Source organism: Tachypleus tridentatus, chromosome 2 (assembly GCF_004210375.1).
Source record: "Tachypleus tridentatus isolate NWPU-2018 chromosome 2, ASM421037v1, whole genome shotgun sequence".
NCBI lineage: Eukaryota > Metazoa > Arthropoda > Merostomata > Xiphosura > Limulidae > Tachypleus > Tachypleus tridentatus.
Window position 1 is genome coordinate 90,637,823 of NC_134826.1, and position 27,680 is coordinate 90,665,502.

Consider the following 27,680-nt stretch of genomic DNA (forward strand, 5'->3'; position numbering starts at 1 on the left):
ACATACACATTAAGATACTGGTGACTTAGATCTGCGAATTCACGCGGTAAATTAGTATCAATAATAAAATATACGAACCACAGAACACGCTGTTATATTCTGAGTTAGATACTGGTGTTTAATATTTGGAAAGTTATAATATGTAAGTACTGTTAACAAATTTAGAATATTTAACATAATATGACAACTTTTTTCGTGATATGTAGGGTAAAGTATTCTTGTTTAAGATTACTGAAGTTATAAGAAATAATATTGTTAACAAATGCTAGAAGTTGCTATGAAAAGTTGCTCAGCTTTATATTAGAAATACGTTATACATATCATTATTTTTACAATAGATTGTAAAATGTAAATTATATAAAGTTTATTGATTGATATAATAACAAAAAGACTGAAATAAGAAAACAATTAAACTAAAAAATTTCTTATAAGCTGTTGATCAATTTATTTAAATTCTGCAGTCAGACTTAAAATTCAAACGTTACATGTACACAAGACGTTCATCAGTAAAACATTCTTTAACGATTTCTTAATCCATAGACTTTAACTTATTACATATTAAATTATCTGGGAAGTAAATTTATGTCTGTATGCATTTTTCTAATGGGCTGGGCTACTCCAAAATATTTCATCGAGAAACTGTTCCAATTACATTTTTTTCCACCACAAAAATCAACCATCCGATCACGTTAACAAATACTGTACATCTGACTATTCGTGGAATTTGATGTGGATGTCCTTGATAAACATATTGTTGGTCAGGAAATCAGAGATGTGTTCTGTATGAATAGGTCTATCGAAGGGGAATCCCATGGGTTTCATGTCAGGATATTTGTGGTCTCGGGCTCCACAGTAGCTGACAGCGTCAACACAAGCAACAGATTCGCTACCGTCGACCTAATAAAAAACATTTTTGTAGAGTTGTAATCCAATATTTTATTACGAAACGATGCAGTAAAGACGAATTTGGATGTAATACATACAATTCATGGATGCAGTTAATTTATTTACGAATATTGTCTATATATATAGCCCGACTTCATTGAATCTAACCATTTAGAAATTTTGGGTTTGACTTTGTAACATCTACATTTTGCTAAATGCCTACATTTTTTCTAAAATTAGTTTTGGCTAGAACATTTACACTTTGCCGAATGCCAAAATATTTTAAGATGCAATTTTGAACACTTAAGCATGCACTTTATTAAATGCTATTTTTTTATTATATTAATTTTAGCTGTAACACATTCGCTCTACTTTCAAATGTCAACATAATTATTTGAAATATAACTTTGGATTGTAAAATCTAAGCCTACACTTTGTTGAATGCCAGCATTTGTTTTTGTTTTATTTATTTTATACGAGACATTAAAGCTTAGACATGATTATTGGCGCAAACGGTCGTTTCAAACAAGAAATTATTATTAGCGTAAACTGTTTGTTTGTTTTTGAATTTCGCACAAAGCTACTCGAGGGCTATCTATGCTAGCCGTCCCTAATTCAGTAGTGTAAGACTAGAGGGAAGGTAGCTAGTCATCACCACCCACCGCCAACTCTTGGGTTACTCTTTTACCAACGAATAGTGGGATTGACCGTCACATTATAACGTCCCACGGCTGAAAGGGCGAGCTTGTCTGGCGCGACGGGGATGCGAACCCGCGACCCTCGGATGACGAGTCGCACGACTTAACGCGCTTGGCCATGCCGGGCACTTAGCGTAAACAGATATTCAAATTAGCTTGAACAGTTCTTCCTCTAGCAGGTAAAAGATGTTATTTTTACTCTGCTAAAAAAATTGAAGAAAATTAAAAAATAAATTGCTGTCTGATAGTTAAAAACAAACTCTTTCTTAATGTCCTAAAAAATCAAACTACCTTATCTTTGTCCCAGTCGGTTAACATGACAAAGAGGTGAAATTCCATCCCTTTTGCGTTGCCTTTGGGGACTAGCAGATGGCTAGGCCATCCACAGCTGCAGTATTCTGACTTATCCTCATTCAGCCCTATTCCATGCAATAGATCCTCAAAGGTAGGTTGGTGGGATAGGGTCACGCTGGAGTCCAGAGAATGACGAACCACAGTGTTCTTACCGGGGTGTACTGCCGCGTAAAGAAAGAGTTTGGAATGTATTAGCTCTTCACAATGGTCATTTCTATTAAATATGTTCCGTAAAAGAAAGTTATCAACTTGATATTTATTTCACGAACCTTTTGTGCTGCTAAGTGAATGACACAAAATATACATTCATCATGTGAACGACAGAACAGTTTAAACTTATTCGTATATATTGTTGTAGGATTCTCTTCTCAGTCTATCTTACGATTGATAGTTCAAACGCCATTACAAATAAATTAGATGAAAACTGTTTAAAACGTCATATTGATAAACTAATTAAAACAAAAAATCATCAAAAGAAACATCCTCTAAATACTATTATTCTTTTTTGTCTTACAATCTGTCTTGAACTTGTCCAATTCAATAGCTGTGTGACGAAGATCGTTGGCCTTGATCTCGTTGCCAAGTTCGTCGTACTTAGGTGATAAAAAGATACGAACAGTGGCATGCTTATCAGAGGCGCTATTGTTCTGTACGTCGACGGCATAGCTGAAAGGCTCGTGGTCGAGGTGGTAATAGCGGGCCTAGGATAAGAAATTGTAACAATAAAATATAGCTGTATATCAGATCAGGTTGGGACAAGAAATAACGTTTATTACTAGTAATGTTTACACAGGTTCCAATTGATTAATTTATTCCTTTATAAACAATAAGAAAGCCACGTGTACAATGTCCTGTTGCTGTGTTGTTGTTGTTTACTTACCTTAACAGAACGAGCATGTCCTAAATTAACGCCGTGCTTCAACTCCAGTTCATCCTCGCGCATGAAAGTGTGAATTACGTTGTCAACCCTGGCGTGTAACGTAACATTCTGGATTTGAATGTCTGGGAAGTTTAGCTATAAAAGAAAAATAATGTATATACATATAATGAAACAGAACCGTTCTTTGTAATACTATGATCTCGGTTTGTATCTCAGGGAATATATACATATGGTTGTAAACATTTTACAGATTTTATACTTATTGATGCATTGGTCCTATTGATGTGTCTTGATTTTTAAGATATTTTTAACAAACAGGAAGGAACGATATTAACGATTTTTCATTCGTTGATAAGTTGAGAAGGGTTGGGTTTAAACTTATAACTGTTACCTTTCGCAGCTTCCGGTTTCAGTGCTTTAAGCTTAATGTAAGAGAAAAGTGCGAATATGTCATATTTTCAATAATACGAAATAGGCTTACCACGCCGTGGTCATATGGTTTCAGGGTATTCTTGTATTCTTGGAATAAGTCGTCGATGAATCTGTGCCAGTTGTAGAAGAGTGGATCACGGAGGGAAGTGGAAGTGTCACTCATCACCCCTGGTTCCTCCTAGTGAAAATCAAGAAAGCTTTCTTCGAATGCACTAGGTATAATTACGTCCATTTTACATTTGATTAATATAAAATTTAAGAGGTCACTTTTATTATTAATATTTTTTATACAGGTGAGTTTCAATATACATTTTAAATAAAACAATCAGTACAGATGGACTGTATTTCTAAATTCGACTTCACGAAACAACGACGTCTGAAAAAAAGAAATATATTTTTATAGCATAATTCATTTATGAAATTAAAACTATCTTATTCGGGAAACATGCAGTTCGGTTAAAGCATTCTTATATTTATCTGTCAATGGGAGGATATTGTTCTTCCCCATTTCCAAAACAAAACCTATTTGTTGATCTCGGATGACAAACATAGAAAAAATCAAACAAATAGGTTAAAGAAAGAGAGTATAAATCATATCTCACATGGAATCTGCCATCGGGGTCATGGATACGCGCCATAGTGACGTGGCCCCAGTTGTGTAGGTTTCCATAGTATTCTTCGTTAACGGACTCGTGACTGGATTCAACTAAAGCACCCAGAATGTCAATTCCGTGATGTTCGTCCAGGTTCTTGTGGTTGCCTTCGCTATCGATAACATAACCCAAATGAATGGAGTCCAAAATTCTTTCTCGCATGCGCACCATGTCCGAAATCGCGATTTCACCCAGATCTCTAAGACTCAAACCATCCGGACGAGGAGAATAATATTTTCCGCTAGCAATATGAGACAGATGAGGAGCATATCCGGCTAGTGGCTCGTCAAAGTTATGGAACGGCAACATACGATGCATACCGTTGGAAAGACGTTCACAGTCATACCTATAATTTAGGCCCAAACGCATTAGTAATCCATTTTTCATCTCGTGAGACTAAATATTGGAAGTTACATTAATTTACTATAACAAGAAAAAAAATGTAATAGTCATATACCATAAAGTTTATTAATGTATTAATTACTGACCCAATAATCTAATTAACAGGCTTTCAGCATTTTGTTGTGTAACTTGGAAAATAACTTGAGTTAAAAGTGTTTCAATAAAGTGAATAAAATAATTAGTTTGGTTACTTTGTTATTAAGCGCATAGCTACACAATGGGCTATATGTGCTGTACTTAAAATTGGTATCGAAACCCGGTTTTTAGCGTTAGAAGTCTCTAGACTTACCGCTGAGCTGTCGGGTGTCAAAATAATTAGAAACAGGCTGACATTGAAATGTATGGTTCCTAAAATCCAGCACTGGTTTTTGAATTTGGATAGAACGGTTGGTCAAATTACATTTATTATCAGAGTTCTGTTTCTCAATTCACACAGAAGAATATGAAACATTGTAAACAGGATACAAGTAAAATGCTTAGATTTAGAAAAGGGGTCTCAACGATTTTTATGTATTAGTTAGGCTGTGAGAAACAGACTGCCCGTATTGGTCTCGTATCGAATTTTATGTATTAGTTAGGCTGTGAGAAACAGACTGCCCATATTGGTCTCGTATCGATTTTTACGTATTAATTAGGCTGTGAGAAACAGACTGCCCATATTGGTCTCGTATCGAGTTTGAATTAAAATTCGTATTTTGTCGAGAGGAAAAACTAATAAACTAAACAGAGAAGATAAAAAGACAAAAACAAAAAACGTCAATCTAAGAAAACGACATGTTTACCTGGCACACATCTGTTGGTGCATGTAATAAAACAGTTCTCCTTTTCTGTCCTTCTTCTTGCCAAAGTATTTTGGATCCCATGTTGATGGGTAAACCAGATGCCAGTGCCAGTGGTGAGCGTTAATGCCAACATCTTCGCGGTAGTAGGCTAAACGATACTCAGGGTCCAGAATATTTCCAGTATCGTGCACATCCACTAGGATCGGAGACTATAATGAAACGTAACTTATTTTATCTTGTCAATCATTTAAAGAAAACTTAAGACAACACATTGACCGCGTTTCTAGTATGAAAACAGGAGTTTGGTTTTGGTGACTGGACTATAGTAAAAACGTAATAGTTTCTACGTTAATTCCAATGTAACATGAGAATATTATAACAATTAATTATGCATGTTATTTGGTAGTGAAGACAGGCAATGCTTTCGTTTGTATTACCTAACAAATTGTTTTATCTAATGTTTATTACATACGTAGATAAAATTTTTCGAAATCGTTTAATATTCTACATCTTAACTATATTCTCTTTCGACGAACATTTACTCACTAAAGTTTTGATAAATGGAAAAAAATTGTGCAGCTCAAACCAACCTCGTCAAATTCTGGTCGTATATGAGCCTTCTTAAAGGCCTCGTTGATAGCTACGGAGGGGATGAATTTATCAGGGAAGATTTCTTGAACTGGGGGAACATGCAGGCCTTTGCAGTCGTCACGGTGGAGCACAGCAACTTCAGTAGCGAAGGCAAAGAGGCCTTCATTCACGAAGGTGCGAGCTTCCTTTGCTACCTCGATGAAATCATCAAAATCTCCAGCCTCTGAGGCAAATAATAATAAACAGGACTTTAGAAAAATGAAGTTATTACTAATAGTGTCTGGAAGATAATGTCCATTATTCTTTTTTTTCATTCATATTCGAAATGTTAACAAAACGGTTTCCATATTTGAAATCTTTAAAATGTCTTTGCTTATATACTAAAGATTTTGGTAAATTGTTCGAATAACAGATTCATGTTCATTCTAACACGAATTATTTTGAAATGCTTGTTGCTCCTTTCAATTTACATATCTTGGTTGATCAGTAGGTAGAATGCTTACGAAAGCATAATTGGAATATAAGTAACAAAACAAATATAAACCAAACTTAACCTACCCCAGAAGACCTCATATAGGTGGCGTGCTTCCTCCAAGTGCTCGGGATGGAAGCAGGAGAAGATAGCACCAGGCTGAAGTTTGCCAACGTTCTTCAACCTATCGCTATGTTTAAGTTTCTCGCCATTTCCAGTTACGGTAGCTGAGCTGAGCTGCTCGAACAAGTGGCACACACGGACTTGTTTGTCGTGCAAGGTCATGACTGTTTGATAATGTCTTCTTCTGCACCAACGACACTGGAGGATTGTGTTTAATGCAGCACCTTATCTGAAATCCTTGAAAAATTCTGGCTTTTATATACGAACTCTCTGGCCGAATCTCCTTACCCATGTCTTCTGAGAACTGTTTTGTTACTTTCTGTTTTTAGTTCGAGGTAAGACAGCTTTCCCTAGTGCAAAATATTATGGCATCGCCTTATTAACAACCCGCTACTATACAAAGGAAAAAGGTTCTATATACAGTCTTCCGTTTCACAAATCACGTGCCTTCTGAATTACTTTGTACTTAATCCAGACTAGTTTCATAGAAAAAAAAACATTAAAAATTTGTTTGTTATTAAGCACAAAGCTTCCAGTGCATTATCTGTGCTGTGCTTGCCGTTAGAATCGGAACCCGATTTTTAGCGTTATAAATCCGGAGATGAGGAACTGGTTTACATATTTTATAAATGACTTAAATAAGCTAATAGTAATTACAACTCATCTGCCTACTCTGGTTCATGCCATAACAGTCATTATTTATAAACATTTATATATATAAATATATAATATCAAGACTAAAAGCCCCCCGGTAGCACAGCAGTTTGTCTTCGGACTTACAACGCTAGAAACCTAGTTTTGATACCCGTGGTGTTCAATTACAAACAAACAAACAAAAAACCAAGACTAATACTATGTTTGTCATATTCCACCCACCCGGATAAACCCTGGTATAGGTTTCACTCATGTATTCTTATAATACAAAAGGTGATTGAGGTGCTCGACCCACAATCTGTGGGTCATATGTTGGAATCTCATCACTAAACACGCTTGCATTTTTAGTCATGGGAACGTTATAATTTAAAGATGAATCCCACTATTGGATTGGAGTAGTCAATGGGAGTGTTAAATAGCTATTTATCACTTCTAAATTAGAGGCGGCTCGGGCGCAGAAAGGTTCCTCGAGCGATTTTGCGTAAAATCCAACAAACAAACGATCCCCTTTGTTTAATGACCCGTGAATGAACATTTATTGCTCAGGTGGCATAGGCAGTCAGTTGTCTAACATTTATAAAGGGTGATTTATCAATCTAAAAATCTAGGATGCAATAACATTTTTTTTACACACTATGTAATACAAAATGACAAAGTTTACAGAAATATAACTACAAACAAGAGAAAGCAGCTAACAGCAAATTGTAAGGAATCACAAAATACGAACTAATTCTCTTTTTTTTTCTGTACTTCGCACCCTACACTGCTCACTACAATAATCATGTTCATGATAACTTAATACAATTCATGAGCAAATACAGGCTGAGAATTCAAAACAGCTCTTATTACCGAAGATTAGTGAATAAACAAACAAATGAATAGAACATATGAACTAATAATTATGTTAATAAATGTGTGTTTGTGTTTTTTCTTGTAGCAAAGCCACATCAGGCTATCTGCTCAGCCTACCGAGGGGAATCGAACCCCTGATTTTAGCGTTGTAAATCCCAAGACATACCGCTGTACTAGCGGGGGCATGTTAATAAATACCCGAAAAATCAGAGTACAGTTAAATTACAAAGATTAAAGTTAAAAAGCAATTTCACATTATTTATATTCCATATCTAATTCATGTAGAATTTTGCTTTGTTCTTCTGTGAACTTTCTGTTAAACTTGATTCATTGAATTGCTTTATAAAGTACGACACTTATTGAAATAAACTGACTTTCCATTTTACTTTGATCACAAGTCCAGGGAAAGGCAACGACATAAATACATTTCTTATAAAGAGCGAGCTTTAAAATAGTGTGAAAATATCTCGATAGTTAGTTTTAAGGCAGTGTGTTAATATTTCGATAGTTAGTTTTAAAATGATAATGCTAACCCAATTATTCAGATACATCAATCTTTAATTTTGAAAATGTTTTCACAGTTTACATCTTTGTTAACGGGTGTGAATACTGTGTACTTTATGAGGCTATTGAACGCTCATTAAGGTCCTGAGTTTATCTTGAAAGGCTAAACGTGGCGACATAATTAGTTTGTTGGGCTACAGATAAGATAGTCCAAGATTCGTGTCACGATGCTAATAAACACACTCACACTTTTTATTTCGCTATAAAAGCGACAGTCAACCATTTTGTATGAATATCTATGTTTGTAACGGTTATTCGAACCGTTTGTCAGTTAAAGCCAGACAGAGCTTTTGTAACAGTAAGTGTTGTTAAGTGACCGCCTTTTCACTAGTTATACCTTAACCATAGAAGTTGTGATCAAGTTGAAAACACTAAATGGTCATTCGGTGACAACGGGAGCTTATGAGCGGATTGTAAGAACATAAAATGGACATGGGTATGAAAGAGTTTGTATTCTGCTATGTACGTTCAACGTGTAATAAACGAATCACATTACATGTTAGACCTGTGCTTCAATTAGCCCAGTGAAGAAATAACTGTTTGTTTGTTTTTGAATTTCGTCGCAAAGTTACACGAGAGCTATCTGCACTAGCCGTCCTTAATTTAGCAGTGTAAGACTAGAGGAAAGGCAACTAGTCATTACCACCCACCGCCAACCTTGGGCTACTCTTTCACCAACGAACAGTGGGATTGACCGTAACATTATAACACCACCACTGCAGAAAGGGCGAGCATGTTTGGTATGACTGCGATTCGAACCCGTAACCATCAGATTACGAGGCGAGCACCCTAACCACCTGACTATGTCCAACAGAAATAACTGATTCAATGTGGGCATTCTTTGTGTTTAGTAATAATGATAAGTGGTCAACAGTATGTAACTATCTATATAACGATGTAAGAGTAACGAACAGAAAAGTGTGAAACTATATAGTAAAAGTGCAAATGTAACGAGCAACATAATTAAAGCCCTTGGAAGACGCGATTTTCCATCTTAATCTGATGAACACAGAATAAAAAAATTAACACCAGAAAATGACGTCATATTTTATATTAGTTAACTTATTTGGAACTAACCTCTTTAACATATCATTGATAATCACATTATGTGTGAACGGTTACAGAATCATTTGAAGATTAGAACAAGGAATGCAATGTTCATATCTCAAATACTTTTTACCCTGGCTATTTCATAACTTGGTAAAGATATATCAATCTGTTGAATTATCCTCTTCTAAAGCAAGTCACTCAGATCATATTTTCTGTAGCTATTTGTGTTTGCCTTTTTTAACGTGCGAGACATTTATTATTTCCCTCATAATATGCCTGAGTATGTACCATTTCAGTATTTTATGTGTGATACGTAAGTTGGCTTATTGTTTTTTATTATTTAAATAATACTATGTAGAGTACAGAAAGAAAAAATGCACAAACGTTTAGTCAGATCGTGGTAAATCTTCATATCGTTACTGTTACGATAGTACAATTTATTTAAAATACACTTTTAGGAAAATGTATCTAACTTAGGAATGTATATTAAGTAGTAGTGTACACGTTTTCATGACGCAAAAACACACGAATAACTTTCTTAGAACTGTTTCCTGTTGAACATCTGTTTATGAATAGAGTATAAAACTGGAAGCTGAATCTAAAGGTTTCTTTTATAGAGAGTCAACAACCGCTTGTTCAAATTTCGTTGTTTTCATCTGTCTGGAATAGTAAAGTATATTAGCAACTATTCATACAATAAGAATGAGTTTCTAAACATTCTGCTCTTTGAAAAAGAAACAGCTATTGTTCAATTTAACCTGTTTTGTAAATGGAGTTAGATTATTTGTTTGTTAACATGAATATAATGTAAAACATAAATTAAGTTAGAAAATTAAAACATCACCGATAAGAACATAAACATTTAGATCTGTATTCAAAATTATCAACGTAAAAAAAGTCTTTATTAAGTATATTTCACAATCGGTGGGTTTAAGCTATTAAAAGCATTAATAAAGAAACACATCTCCAGGTTGTAACGAAATACAATACATAATACTTTAAAATTGTAACAATAATGTATATGTAAAATTTGTCAATTTGTATAATTTGTCAATAAAATCTTGTTATATTCCTAGTTCATAAGAATTAAGGAAATAAAAATAAGAACGATTACAATAGTCATAGGCCCATTAGTTTGCCATTTGTTTATAATTTTAGAAAAATTAATCACTAAGTGATTGTTAAAATTCCTTAAAAATAACATACTGTTAAATCTTTATTAAACCTGTTCAAGGAAAACCACAAAACAACAGATAATTTAGTTAGATTAGCAGACTTTATTATAAATGGTCTTAACTGGAGTAGTGTTACTGGACATTGAAAATTCTTTTGCAAAATCTGGAAAAATGATTTAATTTATAAATTAATTTATGGTTTTAAGTTACCTTTTTTATAACAAAATGATTATGCAGTTTTGTTAAAAATAGGAAACATAAAATAAGATTAAATAATATTTACTCAGTCTCATATGCAACCGAGCTAGGAGTACCATAAGTGCAGTTTTAAGTCCTTTACTCTTTAGCGTGTGTATCTGTATTTACAACCAAAATTAATACTGTTAATGTTGCACAGTATGCAGATGACATAACCTACTGGGTGACTAATTTTGTAGTACTAAGAATTTGTGAAAATTTAACACTAGCTCTAATAGATTTACAACTATGGTGTCGTTTATGCGGAATTTAAATCCTGTAAAAACGAAATTGATTATGTTCTATAGAATAAATGACATTCCTAAAAGAAGCATAAATAAAATTTAAAAGGTTAAGTTATAAGTATATGATAATAATACAGAAATTCTTAAAAATGTGAAATATCTTGGTGTAAAATTTAACCAGAAATTAACATGGAAAGAACATTTCAATTCCTTACCTAAGAAAGGATGGACCAGATTAAGCTATATAAGGAAAATTGCCAGTAAATACGGCGAATGTATTATTAAAAGCTGTCATCAAAATGTACAAGTATTTATAAGAGCACTATTTAAACACATTTGTAATTCGTAATCAAATATTAGTATTAATAATGTAAAGATTTTACAAACTATTCAAAACAATATTTTAAGAATTGCTATAAAATCTCCTTTTTCAGTACCTTTTAAAATTTTTACATAATCATTTTTATTTGTCATTATTGAAAGAAAGATTTAAATATTAAACACAATGGTATTACAACAAAAATAAGAAATCCTACTTGTTGAAATAATTTGGAACGAAAACCAAGTTTAGAAGGCTGAACAAATATAGCTTGCTTTTTAGTCTATGTTGTTATAAATTTTAAATATATAAGTAACGTTTTTTTAAATTTATATATCCACAGTTGTAATTTAATTAAAGTACTTTATTTTATGATTCTAATGAAATAATTTGGATGAATTTTAATTGTATTATAATTTTGTTTAATAATATGACATGCATGAATTTATTGTTTTAATTTGTAAGTTTTTTGTACACATGATTGGTAGAGGAGGTTTTCTGAGCCTGGTACACTATTTCTCTTGGATAAGAAGAATTGTTGTCCTGACGTCGTAATTGAACCGTGTTCACAAACGGTTGGTATAAAGTATTGGTATATATATATATATATATAAAACATTTATATGGTGTACTTCACAAGCTGTGGGTTTAAAGTATTGGTATAAAAATATTTATTTCGTGTACTTCACAAACTGTGGGTTTAGAGTGTTGGTATGGAAAGCATCTATTAGGTGTTCTGAAAAAAAATTGGTTTAAAATTTATTAACGTCATAATTATTTTATGTATTATATTTGTTTGTTTGTTTATTCACTAATTTTTGGTAATAAGAAGTGTTTTGAATTCTCAGTCTTTATTTGCCCAGGAATTACATTACTTTATCAAGAGCGTAATTATTGTAGTGTGTAGTATAAATACTAACAAAAATCTTTATTTGGTGTACTTCACAAACAGCGGGTTGAAAGTGTTGGTATAAAAACACACACACATTAACTATACTTTATAAACAGTGAGTTTAAAATATCAAGTATAAAGATATTTATTAGATGCACTAAGCAAACGGTAGGTTTAAAGTAGTGGTACAGAAGCTTTTATTAGATATATTTCACAAACATTTGGTTTAAAGTATTTCACTTAAAACATCTTTATTAGGTGTATTACACAAATAGAGAGTTTAAAGTATTAGTTGTACTTTACAGACTGTGGGCTTAAAGTTTTTCAGTAAAATGATTTCACACAAAAAAATGACCAAAATATTAGATTGTCCAGAAATAAATATTGTTTTTAAACTGCGAAGTTTGGAAAAGTATAAACCAATGTTATAAAACCTGCTTTAATTAAAGTAAGAACTATTTATTTCAACATACATTTGTCAACGTGTAACGATGCAATTTATGCTCCTGCTGTAGAAATCAGAGTTTCTATGGTTAATGAGCTCTCTGAAAGCTTCTTCTGCAGCTGTCTGGTTTTGAAAGTGTTTATTGTTCAAAACGTTGTCAAAGTGCTTGAAAAAATGAAAATCTGTAGTGAAAAGATTTGTGGAATAAGGTGGATTAGGCAGAACCTCGATTCCCAATTCGTTCAATTTTTTGTAATTAATTTTGTGTTAAACTTAATATATTTTCCGTCCACAAAATCATTATAAATTTTAATTAAAAAGCCATTTCTGTATAACCATTTGAAAGAAATGTGTTTGATGGTAGCACAATTAAACCAACTTTGAAGTGCAATTTTGTTCTATAACACTTTTAAGTCTTCAACCTTTAGAATTAAAGGATGAAATGCTTCCTCACAAGCACATTGTTAAACAAACTAGTAATTCTTCTTTTTCATCACAAACGATTTTTTTATTAATTACTCATATGACACCGTCTAACTTACATTCAACATTCAGAAGTTCTAACAACTAATTAACTATTGACTTTAAACCATGTACTTATCATTCATAGCGGGCCACGTTGAACAACTAATTTAGATACTGACCTGAGCCCATGGATCTACCATTTAATAGTGAGACACTTCTATCTACTAAATAACACTTAGATTTGGACTCCATACCACCTAGTTGTCATTCAACGGTGAGACACATTTAGCTACTAAATAACACTTACGTACTGACATGAAATCATTTAGATAACATTAAACAGTGAGACACTGTAACCTATATGACTGCTAGTGTATGGCATGTACCGTCACACTTAATTTGTCTTGCTTTCTCGAAATAGGAGGAATCATAAAAGCCAAAATGCATTTCTCCAAATAGAATAGTTCCATTACTGTTTGTCCATTACGATTTTAGTGATTGTAGTGCAAAGGTGTCGTGAAACTTTATAAGAGTAGTGAGCGTTGGTATGATAAGCTTAAAGTAAAAACGTAGTGTGGATCACCAATACAGTAAACTCTCGTTGTAACGAAGTCGTAGGGACCAAAGAGAATTGTTCGTTACGAAAGAAGTTCGTTAAAAAGGATTTTTTTTTTTTCATTCACTAGCCAAGTCTGGTAATGGTAGGCCCTATAACTGACGGCTGTTGCAGTACCGGTAATTGGATTAAAGACTCAGAAGTCACACGTGTGTAAACACTTAAAACACATTTAATGACATTCAAAAGGACAATTAACAGCACTTGTAAAAAAAAAAAACATGTAAAAAAATAACATTCATAATATAGACATATGTAATTATAATGTACAGGATACAAACACCAGCAAGAACGTCTAACTGGAGTCACTTGAAATATTGCACAATGCTTTTTTGCGAACTGCTGTCCCTCTGGTACTTGTTCACAAAACGCTCCATCATGTTTAATTGAAAGATAAACTGTCCTGCGTTAGCCTGGTGTTCAAGATATCTCTGAAGTTGCAGGCACATCTCACGAGCTGCAGAATGTGTTGGGATGGGGGGTTCCTCATTGTCGTCATCTTCACTTTCACTGTCATTTTCTGGTGTCTGTTTATTTTGCACCATGGCCACAATATCGCTGTCTGTCAGGGGCGCGCTAGTGATCAGATCATTATCAGCAGTCTCGGGTTAACCACCCATCACTCATGCAAAAGTCAGTGATTCCCATTTGATCAGCAAGTATTTTTGCCTTTGCTTGCATAACAGGCCCAGAGATAGGAACATTCTCTGATCTAGCATTTTGAACCACAGTAGCAATGCCGCTTCTAGGTAAGAATGTTTTGCAGTTCGCATGCGTTTTCTATTGGGACAAAAGTTGTCTCGAGAAGACAATATGGCCTCTTTATTTTTCAACCATGTTGACAAAGTGTTCAGAGGCACATCAAATGCTTTTGCTATTTCTGTTTTTGTTTTAACTTTTTTTTCAACTTCTTCTATTGCTGCAATTTTAGTTTCTATCGATACAAGCTTGCGCTTCGCCATGATCAATGATTAATGATCTGTTTAATTTGACTGTGATTAGCCTTTTATAGGCCACAGCATGCAGGCTGCCCAGGCATAATCTACTCAAGCCATAATCTGAAAATTTTATATCCAAGCTAATTTTTGCTGGGAGGGCAGGTGAGTTGGGGCGGGCAGGGGTTTAAAGTGTTATTGACCATAATTGTTGTAAAAACATTGCTAGGCTAATCTACTACCCCATCTGCAGTCCGCTATTTCTCAAGTGTAAGATTTTGATGGTGGCACCACACAATGTTGCGCGGAGACTGACTAATTGCATTTGCTAGCGGGTGGTCGGCAGCCGGCAGCGGTGACAATTAATTTAGGGAAGAAGAGAAAAATAAATATCTTCGTACCTGGTTCGATACAAAGGATGTAATATTGATGCTTTTCACACCCTAGGGACTATAATTATACATCGTTACAAGCCGACACTTCGATACATGCAGTTCGGTTCAAGGGGCTTTTATTACTATGTATTTATATGGACAGTTGGCCGGACCAGTCAACAACTTCGATACAAGTGATATATTCGGTTCTAGCGACTTCGAAACATTGAGAGTTTACTGTAATTATAGCTAAATGCATAACATTTATCATGAAAGGAAATATATTGATTCAGTTTAAAACATAAATTGTTTATGAATTGAGCTATAGTTTGCCGTATCACCAACATTTTAAATTAAAAAGCAAACCTCTTTAATCCATGAAGACTCTAAATTAACAAATATTTTTTCCAGTTTTGTTGTCTATACATTTCATATTATACTTTCAGTACATACACGAATAATAATATTAGGTTATGATTTTGTTGCTAAATATTAAGAAACATTCCATTCTTATATACTATATTGTAACTACTTATATATCATTAAATAGTGGGACACACTTAACTAGTTAACAGTTGGATACTGACTTGAAACCATCTAGCTGTCATTCAAAATGTAATACTATTATCAGCTAATTGACACTTAGATACGGAGTTGAATCCATTTAGCTATCACGTATCAGTGGGACACTCCTAGCTGCAAATTAACACTTAGATACTGATTTGAAGACATGTAGCCATCATTCACAGTGGGGCAGGTATAACCGATTAATTCATACTTAGGTACTGACTTGAAACTACCTTCTTATCAATCAAACTAGGACGCATCTAACAACTAATTAATACATAGATATTGATTTGAAACCATATAGCTATTATTCAAACTGGGAAATATTTAAAAACTATTTAATATTTAGATAGTGACTTTCATTCACAGCTGGACATGCCTAAAACTGATTGACACTTAGATACCAAATTCAAATCACCTTGATATCATTCAACAGTGCGGCGCTTCTAGTTACTAATTAAAAGTTAGTTCAAACTATCTCGGTATTTTTTGCAGTAGCACACGTCTAACAAATAACTATCACTTAAATACTGACATGAAACCACGTAAGTATAATTTATTGTGGGACACGTCTAACAAGTAATTAATACTTTGGTTCTCGGTACAAACAATCTAGCTATGATTCAACAGTGTGATATATGTAACATCTAATTCACACGTAAATACTGACTTGAAACAATATGTCTACCATATACAGTAGAAAACGATTAACAGGAAATTAACATTTAAATAATGACTTGAAATCATATATCATTTACAGTGTGATGCGTCTCAAAATAAAAATAAAAATTCGTGGCAGGAATTTAGGTTTAATATATTTCAAGCCTCAAAATTAATTTTAGGGCTTGAAATACAAGTCGGGTTGGCCAGAAACATTTTTTTTTCTCTTCACCCCACGTGAGATAAAATGTTAATACCACTCGGATTTGGAGATGAGTATCTATCTGGTCTAACATCGAGTGAAGCGCGAAGTTTCGTGAAGACGCGGAGGATGCCAATTCAAGCCGGGAGAGATAGTCGCAACGACATTGGAGGCGGAGCATATGTGTTTGTGACGCACGTGGTTATACATTACCAAAAATGGGTGTCTAGATGAGAGCGCGAGATACAAATAAATGTAATATTTCTACCAGGTAATTAACATGTATATACTGACATGAAAGCTTTCAGCTATCTATAACAGTGGGAGACGAATATCTTTAGATACTTGATTGAAACCATCTAGCTATAAGTTAATACTGATATATTTAAAGCTACTTATTGCCTTTAAAATACTGACACGAAACCGACTAGCTATCATTCAGCGGAAAACGCCAAACAACTAATTAAGACGTAGATACTGACTTGTAACATGCTAGCTGTCCATTGAACAATTTAACATTGAGATACTTCCAGCTACTAATTAACATTTAGATACTGACATGAAACTGTTTACTTATCATTCGCAATGAGACACGTTTAACAAGTAATTAATACATAGTTACTGTCCTGATAGCATCTTTCATTCACAGTGGGACACGCCTGACAAGTAGTTAAGACTTAAATACTGATTTGAAATTTTTTTTTTTTTTTTTAAATCATTCAACAGTGGGAGACATCTAACAACTAACTGAAAGTAAGAAACAGACATGAAACCATCTTGTTATCATTGAACACAAGGACAGGTGTAACAACTAACACTGACTTTAAACAATCTATCTATCATATAATAGTAAGACACTACTAGCTACTAACTAAGAGTTAGTTACTGATTTGAAACAGTCTAGTCATCATTGAACAGTGAGACACGTCTAACAACTAGTTATCGCTTAGGTATTGGCAAGAAACCATAAAACTGTCACTCAGAGACTTGACGTCACTTATCTATCATTCTACAATGAAACGCATCTTACGTTTAATAAACACCTAGATGCTGATAAGAAACAAGTTACCTGTTATTAGATTAACACTTAGATACTAACTTAAAATCGTTTAGATATCATTCCGTAATGGGACACGCCTAACAACTAATTAATGCATAAATACTAACTTAAAACCATCTAGCTACTACTCACAGAGGGGCATGTGTAACAATTAATTAAGACTTAGGTACTTATTTGAAATAATCTAGTTGTTATTCACAGTACGAAAAATCAAACAATTAGTGAGTACTTATATATTGACTTGAAACCGTCTAGTTATCATTCACAATTGGAAATGACCAACTACCATTATTTACTGTGTTACTATTAACACGACGGTACTAACTTAATATCATCTATCATTCAACAATGAGATACTTCAACCCACTACTAATTAACATTTAGAGACTGGCTTCAAATCTTCTAATTATCACTGAATACAATGACACGTTTAATAACGTTCTAACGCTAAGATACTGATTCGACAAGCATTATCTGTTGTGAATTGGGCACTTACGTTATTTGGAGAAACTGATCAGACGTGGAAAAATTTTAAAGATATATATTTTTAAATATTCGAGGGAAATATATTACTTCTAGAAAGAAAAGGATAGCTGCGAGTAAAAAACCAGGTTGGCTCATAGACTGTTTAAGAGATAAAATTAAAGAAAAACATCATAATTTAAGAAATTTAAATTGACTGCTATGATGAGAGACTTAGTAGATCGAGAGTACTGATGAAACAAGAAATTAGAACATCAAAAATAATGCACAAGAAAAGATAGAATGAAAATTTAAATATTAACAGTAAGGATTTCTCTAAATACATTAAGGGTAAACAAAATGTTAAAATGATAAAAGAAGGCTAGAATCTGATACCTGTTATGATTAAATTTCTTATTTGTGTAGCTTTGTGCTTAGTACCAAACAAAAACAACTTAATTATAGAGTTTTATTTGCCATAATGTTTTGAGGTTAAAGCTAGTTTCAGTATATAATGAGTCAGAATTAAAGTCATTGGAACTAGGAGAAGCTAGAGGTTAATTTGTGAAATTTTGGTGGTGGTACATGCTATCCTGAATGATTTTGGGGTGACTTTCTGAATCGTAACTCTGGAAAAACGTTTCTTGGTGTTACGATATCATTTCATATAAACTTACAGTTCGTTGAAGTGTGAGAAACTACTGTTACCATTTCCGACAAGACAGTAAAAGGTGGTTTCGCGCAATTTTCTCGGATGCCTTACCTTGTGACCTTGTGAGTGCATTGGGTTGATTAGCCTATATATTTGACTCAATAATGATCGTAGGGGTAGAGGATGGTTTTCACAATATCGGCAGTGTATTTAGAAGCATGTTAGTGATGGTTTCACCCGTTCTTGAGGCTTCAAAATTAGCCCGTTGGGCACCTTGATATTGGATATTTCTTCCAAAAGCAGATCTTTGTCAAAATCTTTGGTACTTCATAAAGCCATTGAACAGGTTGTATTCTTCTACTGAAGTGAGAGACGTAGGGTTCGCTCTGCAACCAAACAGAAATTTCTCCTTTTGACTAGCTGTAACAATAATGTACCCTGAAGACCGAAGAATCTGATTTTAAACAGGAAAAGTCTCGATTCAAAGTCAATCAGATTTCTGATTGGTCGGAAGTACAGTTAGATACATATATATATGTTTCAAAGTTGTAATGGTCCAATGGCAATTAAATTCTGTCCCAAAAACATAATTTGAAAAAGGATAAAAAGTGTTCCCTGACAAAACGACATTTCTACAGGCAAACATGTACTGATTTGTAGTTTATCCTGTATAAGGTAACCCCTCTCCTGTACCTGTGAAAATCTCATTTCACCAGACGTAAGGAATAAACGTTTTAACAAGGTATACTGTTGTCCTTACTGTATCATTTCTAAATGAATACAGCCATTTCTCCCATGCACCTGCGTTTTCTACCACCACCTGATTGTTATAGTAACCAAAACTAGATTTGATGGAGAAGGAAGTATTGAACTGCAGAGCACATGTTGTTATACAAGTAATCAAATGTTGGTCAAGACTGTGAAAGCTCTGGGTTTTAGCTTCACAAACATATCGTCTTCCCATAAAACCGTCTTTATGCATGTGAAGTACCACTCCTTTAAAGCAATTTCATGTGAAGTGTGTCATATGCTCACAATCAGTACAGACACGTGTTGTACCTGTAACTTGTACCATAGCAGAGTTGATAAGGAATAGCCATTGAATCATTGGAGACTTATGGAATATTTCATTTAACACAATTGAGTATATCAGATTAAAACCAAGTAAAATACTGGACACGCCAAGTTTATTTTAGCACGATACACAAGTTTCATTTCGTGGATCGAATTTATTTTCAAAATTTCACCCGCTCATGGATATTTTAGTTTGATCCAGTTGAAAATATTTTTCACTGACATTTTCAATCTGTTCGATTAAAAATTCCTACCTGTACAATATTTCAGTACCATAGCTTAATATTTTCCTTTGCCAACATTAATGAAAGCATCAAATACGTTGTATTTTGTAATAACTTCACAGGTCACTAATCACAGCTTCACTTTTTAAATATCACCCTTTAACATTCTAGTAAAAGTAATTATTTATATTCATTTAATACTTAACAATTATGTTAACTGTGTAATCTGTTAATGTACTTAAGCGCAGTATTATGGAAATACAAATTGTTACTTCTTCTGCGAGTCGATACCTACACTTTTAGTATTGTGCTGCCATCTATTCGAGGATAAGTTCAATTCATTACTTCAACATTACGAAATGATCACAGACAGGATTCCTCCAGTCAGAATTAACATTTTTGTTATTCATTGAGGTATTCGTTATTGTACTCTCAAAAATACGAAATTCAACAGTAAAATGCATTTGCTGTTCTATACTGTCACAAACACTTAGCCACCTATCAAATATACATAAAAATATAGGGAAATAATGGTATTCCTGAAAAGGTTTAGAACATCCAGATGCCTGTTCTGTGCTTATTAAAAGTACGATTCACTCATTCTAAGTGTGAAAGTCATGTAAATATCTTATATGCTTGTGTAAATGTTATACAGTAAACTCTCGTTGTAACGAAGTCGTAGGGACCAAAGAGAATTGTTCGTTACAAAAGAAGTTCGTTAAAAAGGATTTTTTTTTTCATTCACTAGCCAAGTCTGGTAATGGTAGGCCCTATAACTGACGGCTGTTGCAGTACCGGTAATTGGATTAAAGACTCAGAAGTCACACGTGTGTAAACACTTAAAACACATTTAATGACATTCAAAAGGACAATTAACAGCACTTGTAAAAAAAAAACATGTAAAAAAATAACATTCATAATATAGACATATGTAATTATAATGTACAGGATACAAACACCAGCAAGAACGTCTAACTGGAGTCACTTGAAATATTGCACAATGCTTTTTTGCGAACTGCTGTCCCTCTGGTACTTGGTCACAAAACGCTCCATCATGTTTAATTGAAAGATAAACTGTCCTGCGTTAGCCTGGTGTTCAAGATATCTCTGAAGTTGCAGGCACATCTCACGAGCTGCAGAATGTGTTGGGATGGGGGGTTCCTCATTGTCGTCATCTTCACTTTCACTGTCATTTTCTGGTGTCTGTTTATTTTGCACCATGGCCACAATATCGCTGTCTTTCAGGGGCGCGCTAGTGATCAGATCATTATCAGCAGTCTCGGGTTAACCACCCATCACTCATGCAAAAGTCAGTGATTCCCATTTGATCAGCAAGTATTTTTGCCTTTGCTTGCATAACAGGCCCAGAGATAGGAACATTCTCTGATCTAGCATTTTTGAACCACAGTAGCAATGCCGCTTCTAGGTAAGAATGTTTTGCAGTTCGCATGCGTTTTCTATTGGGACAAAAGTTGTCTCGAGAAGACAATATGGCCTCTTTATTTTTCAACCATGTTGACAAAGTGTTCAGAGGCACATCAAATGCTTTTGCTATTTCTGTTTTTGTTTTAACTTTTTTTTCAACTTCTTCTATTGCTGCAATTTTAGTTTCTATCGATACAAGCTTGCGCTTCGCCATGATCAATGATTAATGATCTGTTTAATTTGACTGTGATTAGCTTTTTATAGGCCACAGCATGCAGGCTGCCCAGGCATAATCTACTCAAGCCATAATCTGAAAATTTTATATCTAAGCTAATTTTTGCTGGGAGGGCGGGTGAATTGGGGCGGGCAGGGGTTTAAAGTGTTATTGACCATAATTGTTGTAAAAACATTGCTAGGCTAATCTACTACCCCATCTGCAGTCCGCTATTTCTCAAGTGTAAGATTTTGATGGTGGCACCACACATTGTTGCGCGGAGACTGACTAATTGCACTTGCTAGCGGGTGGTCGGCAGCCGGCAGCGGTGACAATTAATTTAGGGAAGAAGAGAAAAATAAATATCTTCGTACCTGGTTCGATACAAAGGATGTAATATTGATGCTTTTCACACCCTAGGGACTATAATTATACATCGTTACAAGCCGACACTTCGATACATGCAGTTTGGTTCAAGGGGCTTTTGTTACTATGTATTTATATGGACAGTTGGCCGGACCAGTCAACAACTTCGATACAAGTGATATATTCGGTTCTAGCGACTTCGAAACAATGAGAGTTTACTGTAATAATTTCGTACTTTTATTACAAAACAACATCTTATGCGGTATTTGTATAAACATAATGTGAATACACATTTCAGAATTCTACCCGTGCTCGTAAAGTAAGGATTACAAAATTCCTTTAGCTTTACAAATTGAAATGAATATATATATATATATATATGCAGTAAAACCTGTCTAAGCCGAAAATATCAAACTTTTGCAGCATTATCTTAAGATTTCTCTGATGATAATGTTCCTCTATACGACGGAACCTGCGTAACGCGGACGAAACACTATCTTTCACTTACCACATCTACCAACAAGTAAGATTAGAACTTGGGTAAGGCGGAAAAAAAATGTTTTGGATTAAATATTAATTTCTTATTTAATAATAATTTCTTTAAACATTAATAAATTCTCGGACATTTTGTTACAGCAAGTATTGGTTAAGTATATTTTGTTCTTTTTTCTGCCGTCATTATTCCAGAGGTCGCTATTCGAAAGAACGAATGTCCACTTTTGGATGCATTTGCTGATGGAAAACTAGAGAAACAATGGGTAATAGATAAAAGTAAAAATCCGCGCTGTTTCAAAAATTTAAGGAAGAATCAACTTCCTGTGGAATGGAAAGCGAATAATAAAACGTGGTTGACAAGTGTTATATTCGAGGAATTTTTGAACAAATTAAACAAAAGAATGGAACAAGAAAATAGGAATATTCTACTTTTTCTAGATAATGCTTCTTGTCACTCAAAAGTTCAACTTTCAAATATTTGTTTAGTCTTTCTACCTCCATTTACAACATCAGTTCTACAGCCACTAGATAATGGAATTATACAGTGGCCTCCCAGTGGCTCAGCGGTATGTCTGCGCTAAAAACCGGGTTTCAATACTCGTGGTGGGCAGAGCATAGATAGCCCATTGTGTAGCTTTGTGCTTAATTCAAAACAACAACAACAACAATTATACAGTGTATAAACTTGAAATACAGGAAATTGATGCTTCAGCATATTATTGCAAACGTGGAAGACTGTAAGAGAGCATCTGAAATGACCATGAAAATTGACGTGTTAGATGCAATTGCATTTTGAAGTCATTCAATCAAATGCGTAATAAAGTGCTTTCGAAACTGTGGATTTATTCTTGATAATGGCGGAGATTGTGGAGAAGTTTTGTTATAACGATTGTGGTGAAATCCAAACTCTGATTGAGAAGATTTATGCAGATGATTCTGTGAACGTTGACAAAAATATTTTAACAGAAACTGATAAAATTGATTGAAAATCCATGGTAGAATCGCAAGATGGTAAAAGTGTTAGAAATTCAGAAGATGAACAAAATGGTAAAGATAGTGAGGAAATAGATAGTTCTATTTCAACGCAAATGTTAAGTTGTATTAACGTTATCAAATTATATACAAAAATGGAGGGGGAAAATAAACTTTATGAAAAGGTCGTAGAGTTGGCGTTCTCTTTTAACCGCATGAGAAAGCCCATTGAAAAAAAAACAAAACGAAACAGTTGAAATTGCACATTTTCTTCAAATAAATTTGATTAAGATTTTGTGTACTTATGCATATTTTGAATGCCTATTTTTGTGCATTTTCTAATAAATATAGCATAAACAGTATAATAACTTTATTCACAAACGTCTTGAGTCAAGCAAGTATAACGTTCAACTCAAAAATTATGTATAGTTACGGAAATGCATGCTCACTATCTGAGCTGGAAAATCTGCTTAAGCCGGAAATTTTACTCGATCCCGTGCATATATGTATATATGATATATTAGAAATTCTAATGGCCATTTTCAGCGCTGTCGAGTGAAAACATTTTAAATGTTAGATCTAATAACATCAGCTGCATATCTAACGAGTATTGAGCAGTTTTGTTGAAAAGAAATTCCACTGCAGCAAAGCTAAATAATCTAATCAGTTATCACAAGATGTCACCACCAAAAATCTCTGGCCTGGCTTAGCCAAGTGGTTAAGGCGCTCGACTCGTAATCCGAGGGTCGCGGGTTAGAATCCTTGTCACACGAAACATGCACGCCCTTTCAGCTGTGAGGGCGTTATAATGCTACAGTCAATTCCACTAATCGTTGGTAAAAGAGTAGCCTAAGAGTTGGCAATAGGTGATGATGACTAACTGCCTTCCTTCTAGTCTTACACTGCTAAATTATGGACGGTTAGAGCAGATAGCTCTCGTGTAGCTTTGCACGAAATTCAAACCAAACCCAAAATCACTCTAGAGCTCAGAAAGTAAGCATAGATTTCAAACTCATACTCCTGGCGAGACAAGAGTAAGTCTACGGACTTATATCACTAGAATCAGGGGTTCAATTCAGCTCGGTGAATAGAGCAATAGCCCGATGTGGCTTTGTTATATAATAAAGATACAAATCTGAACTTCTAGCAATGATATCTAGTAGTACAAGCTGGTGATATTCTAGGCATTATATTTATAAACCTTACGAGAATTGAGTAGTTATCACCAATTAATATACGGATATCGCAACCATGAAACTCTGCTTAATAGCTTGAGAACAAGAAATGCTACTTTCTCTAAGACACGAATTTTACAATCAATGAACTGTCCTAACTCCAAGACAGTTAATTATAACTATACTGATCAGGAGGTCTCCTTAATTATCTTCGTCGACCATCAGTGTTGTCACACAGCTCCTTATCTGACTCGTCTCGTATCACCAAGCAAGTATTTCAAGCGCATTTTATCTTTGTCTAATTTGAAATTATATCAAAGAGTCCTTTCACCATTGTCTGAAATATACTTACAATAAAAATTTGCTACTGGCGAAAACTCAGTGTTTTGGAGTCGGTTGATGATTTCAAATATTTTGCCATAATATGTTCATCACTTCTAGAATTTGAGTTATTGTAATACCTCAATATTTTATCAGTACTGAACTCAGTACAATAAATAAATGTTGTGAAATTAAGTTTATTTGAACAGTAAAAGGCATATAGTTTTGGTAACTTCAAACATTGACTGTATTTTATTAGTGTAAAATTCCGAATATACTCATACTTTTCGTATATGCTCTTTTTTCTCGGTATAAACGCAGCAACTTGCACAACTTTGGGTTCATTCCCACTCTCACCTCTTCTGCCCGCGAATTACGAACTTTGCACGTGCTCAGTTTGTTAGAACACTCGAGAAGTCTTTCGAATGAGTATAAAAGAACCGAAATCAGAGTCCTCTTAGTCAGTTGGTCACTTCGACTTGCTCTGCGCACAGTAAAAACGAAGTTCGATCTTTCTCCGTGCATCACATCAGAGATATAATCAGATTCTGCAAAACTTTGTTTTCTAAACTTTTCATAAATTCTATTCATGTAATAATAAATAAATTTATGTTTCTTAGAACATCATACAAGATGTTAGCTGCCTTCAGTTTAAGTAATTGCATGCAAGGTAAGTGGGCTTACAACCACTATTTGGGGAGTAAAACTGGTGACCAGGAAAAACATCAGGGCTCCATTTACGTGTTGTAAAGCTTGCATATTTTGCTTGACAGAGTGGCTGAATAAGTATGCCTGTGGCATCTAAACATAAACTGTCTCATCTGATTACACATGAAAAACTAAATCATTTCATTAGTGACTTATCTTTATCAGAACAACATGGAGAATTTCTTGGCTCTCGTTTATAACAATGAATTTTATTAGCTCCGTGAACAAGCATTTCAGTTCACTGAAGTTTCCACCAAATACCTACTTCTTATCACAGCACTGAAAATACTTTGCGTTTATGTAAAAATGTTGTACTAACGAAAGAATTAAGTATTGAAGATCATCAAGAATGGAAACGTTTTGTCAGATCATCTAAAGTTAGCGTAAAAACTGTACATGTGCACAAATGGAACACTAAGCCGTTGATTCTCGTTGCTCATGACGTAAACATGAAAGAAACTTATCAAAGCAGACAGGTTATACTTGAGGCCATCGAATATGCTCACTATAGGTAGAACTTATGTGGTGGCCTAAAAGTTATTGCACTCCTGCAAAGTGGGTATACCATTGTTTCTTTTTGTGATGAAAACTATGCTGTGATGATTGATGAAATGCCTGAGAACAACAACAAAAAATTGGTCTAAGATTTCATTTACACTTCTTTCCAACTGATCTAGGTGCAGAAAACATAGTGAATACTTTCACAAGATATTTCTATAATGGAACAGTGATATCATCAAGAACGATGGAAACCTACAGTGACGAGAGATTATTAAACGAATTACAGTTACGACGGAAAGTGTTCGTACCCCTGCGTCCCGAGTAGTTTTTGCTCATAACTTAAAAAGTATCGCGATTAGGCTAATAGACGTATGGTATTATAAATATTATACTAATACACATCTACATAAATTTGTAGGTAAATTGAATGACAAACAAACTGTTTATAAAGAAATAACCAAACATAGAAGGAACAGAAAGTGTTCATGTGTACTTTAATGGTCAGTTATGTAGCCTTTCAGGTGAATTACTTAGCGCAATCTCTCCTCATAGCTCTCAATGATGGCAGTGCTCGACTGGTATTTTCTTCCATTCTTCTCTACAGAAGGACTCCAACTCTTGCAAGTTTATCGGATGACGCTGATGAACTCTGGTCTTCAACTTATGCCAAACGTTATCATTTGGGTTGATATCGGGTGGTTGCGATGGCCACTCCAGAACGCTTATATGGTTCCTCTGCAACCAGGATTGCACATATTTCGATGTGTGCTTAAGGTCATTGTCATGCTGGAAGATTCAACGACGCCCAAGCCGCAAGTTCCGGTCATCATTCTTGATATAAGTGCCTAATATATCAACGTACTCTTCTTTTTTCATGATTCCGTTTACGCGGTGAAGGCTGCCTACATCAGAAGAGCTGAAGGAACCCCATAACATGATGGAGCCACCTCCGTGTTTAACTGTAGGGACAGTGTCCTTTGGGAGATTTCGTTCCCCCCTTCTTACGGAAAATATTGCGAACATTATTGTGGCCGAAAAGCTCAATTTTAGTCTCGTCTGACCAAAGAATACTCTTTCAATAGATAAAGGGTTTATCTACAAACTTTCTTGCATACCTCAATCGTACTTCTAAATGAACAGGCTTTAAATATGGAGTTCTACGAGGACGGCATGCTTTGAACCCAGAAGAGCGTAACATGTTCGTAAGTGTAAAGGTGCTTACTTCAACCCCAGTTTCTGTATGTCATTACGTGTTAAACGAGGGTTCCTACTAACTTCTCTGAGAACCTTCCTCTTGGTTCTCTCTGGAATTTTGGTAGGGCGTAAGGAACGAGGGAGGTTAGCAGTTGATCCTGTAAGCTTAAACTTGGCAATTATGCTTTGAACATTAGATTTCGGCACATTCAGTTGTGTAGCAATACCGGAAAGAGACACACGAGACTTGTATTTTACAATAATTCGGGTTTTTAAATCACTGGACAGTTGTTTCCTGTTCGCCATGATGACC

At 34.5% G+C, this 27,680-nt stretch overlaps 1 protein-coding gene across 1 annotated transcript; it reads right to left on the minus strand.

Moving 5' to 3' along the window:
• Positions 1 to 421: 421 nt before the first annotated feature.
• LOC143244499 (hemocyanin II) lies at positions 422 to 6,511 on the minus strand. The gene is made up of 9 exons (XM_076489290.1): positions 6,236 to 6,511; positions 5,677 to 5,900; positions 5,087 to 5,295; positions 3,852 to 4,248; positions 3,299 to 3,427; positions 2,818 to 2,952; positions 2,452 to 2,638; positions 1,875 to 2,098; positions 422 to 897 (listed from the first exon to the last, which is right to left on the minus strand). Exons 1-9 carry the CDS (start codon positions 6,432 to 6,434, stop codon positions 712 to 714), a joined length of 1,890 nt encoding a protein of 629 aa, XP_076345405.1. The 5' UTR covers positions 6,435 to 6,511; the 3' UTR covers positions 422 to 711.
• Positions 6,512 to 27,680: the final 21,169 nt, after the last annotated feature.

Excerpts from the sequence above, each read along its gene's own strand:
- LOC143244499 (XM_076489290.1), bottom strand. The coding sequence starts at position 6,434 with ATGACCTTGCACGACAAACAAGTCCGTGTGTGCCACTTGTTCGAGCAG. Across the intron at positions 5,296-5,676 it reads TACGACCAGAATTTGACGAG|TCTCCGATCCTAGTGGATGT; the intron begins GTTGGTTTGAGC and ends GTTTCATTATAG. Across the intron at positions 898-1,874 it reads CCGACTGGGACAAAGATAAG|GTCGACGGTAGCGAATCTGT; the intron begins GTAGTTTGATTT and ends GTTTTTTATTAG.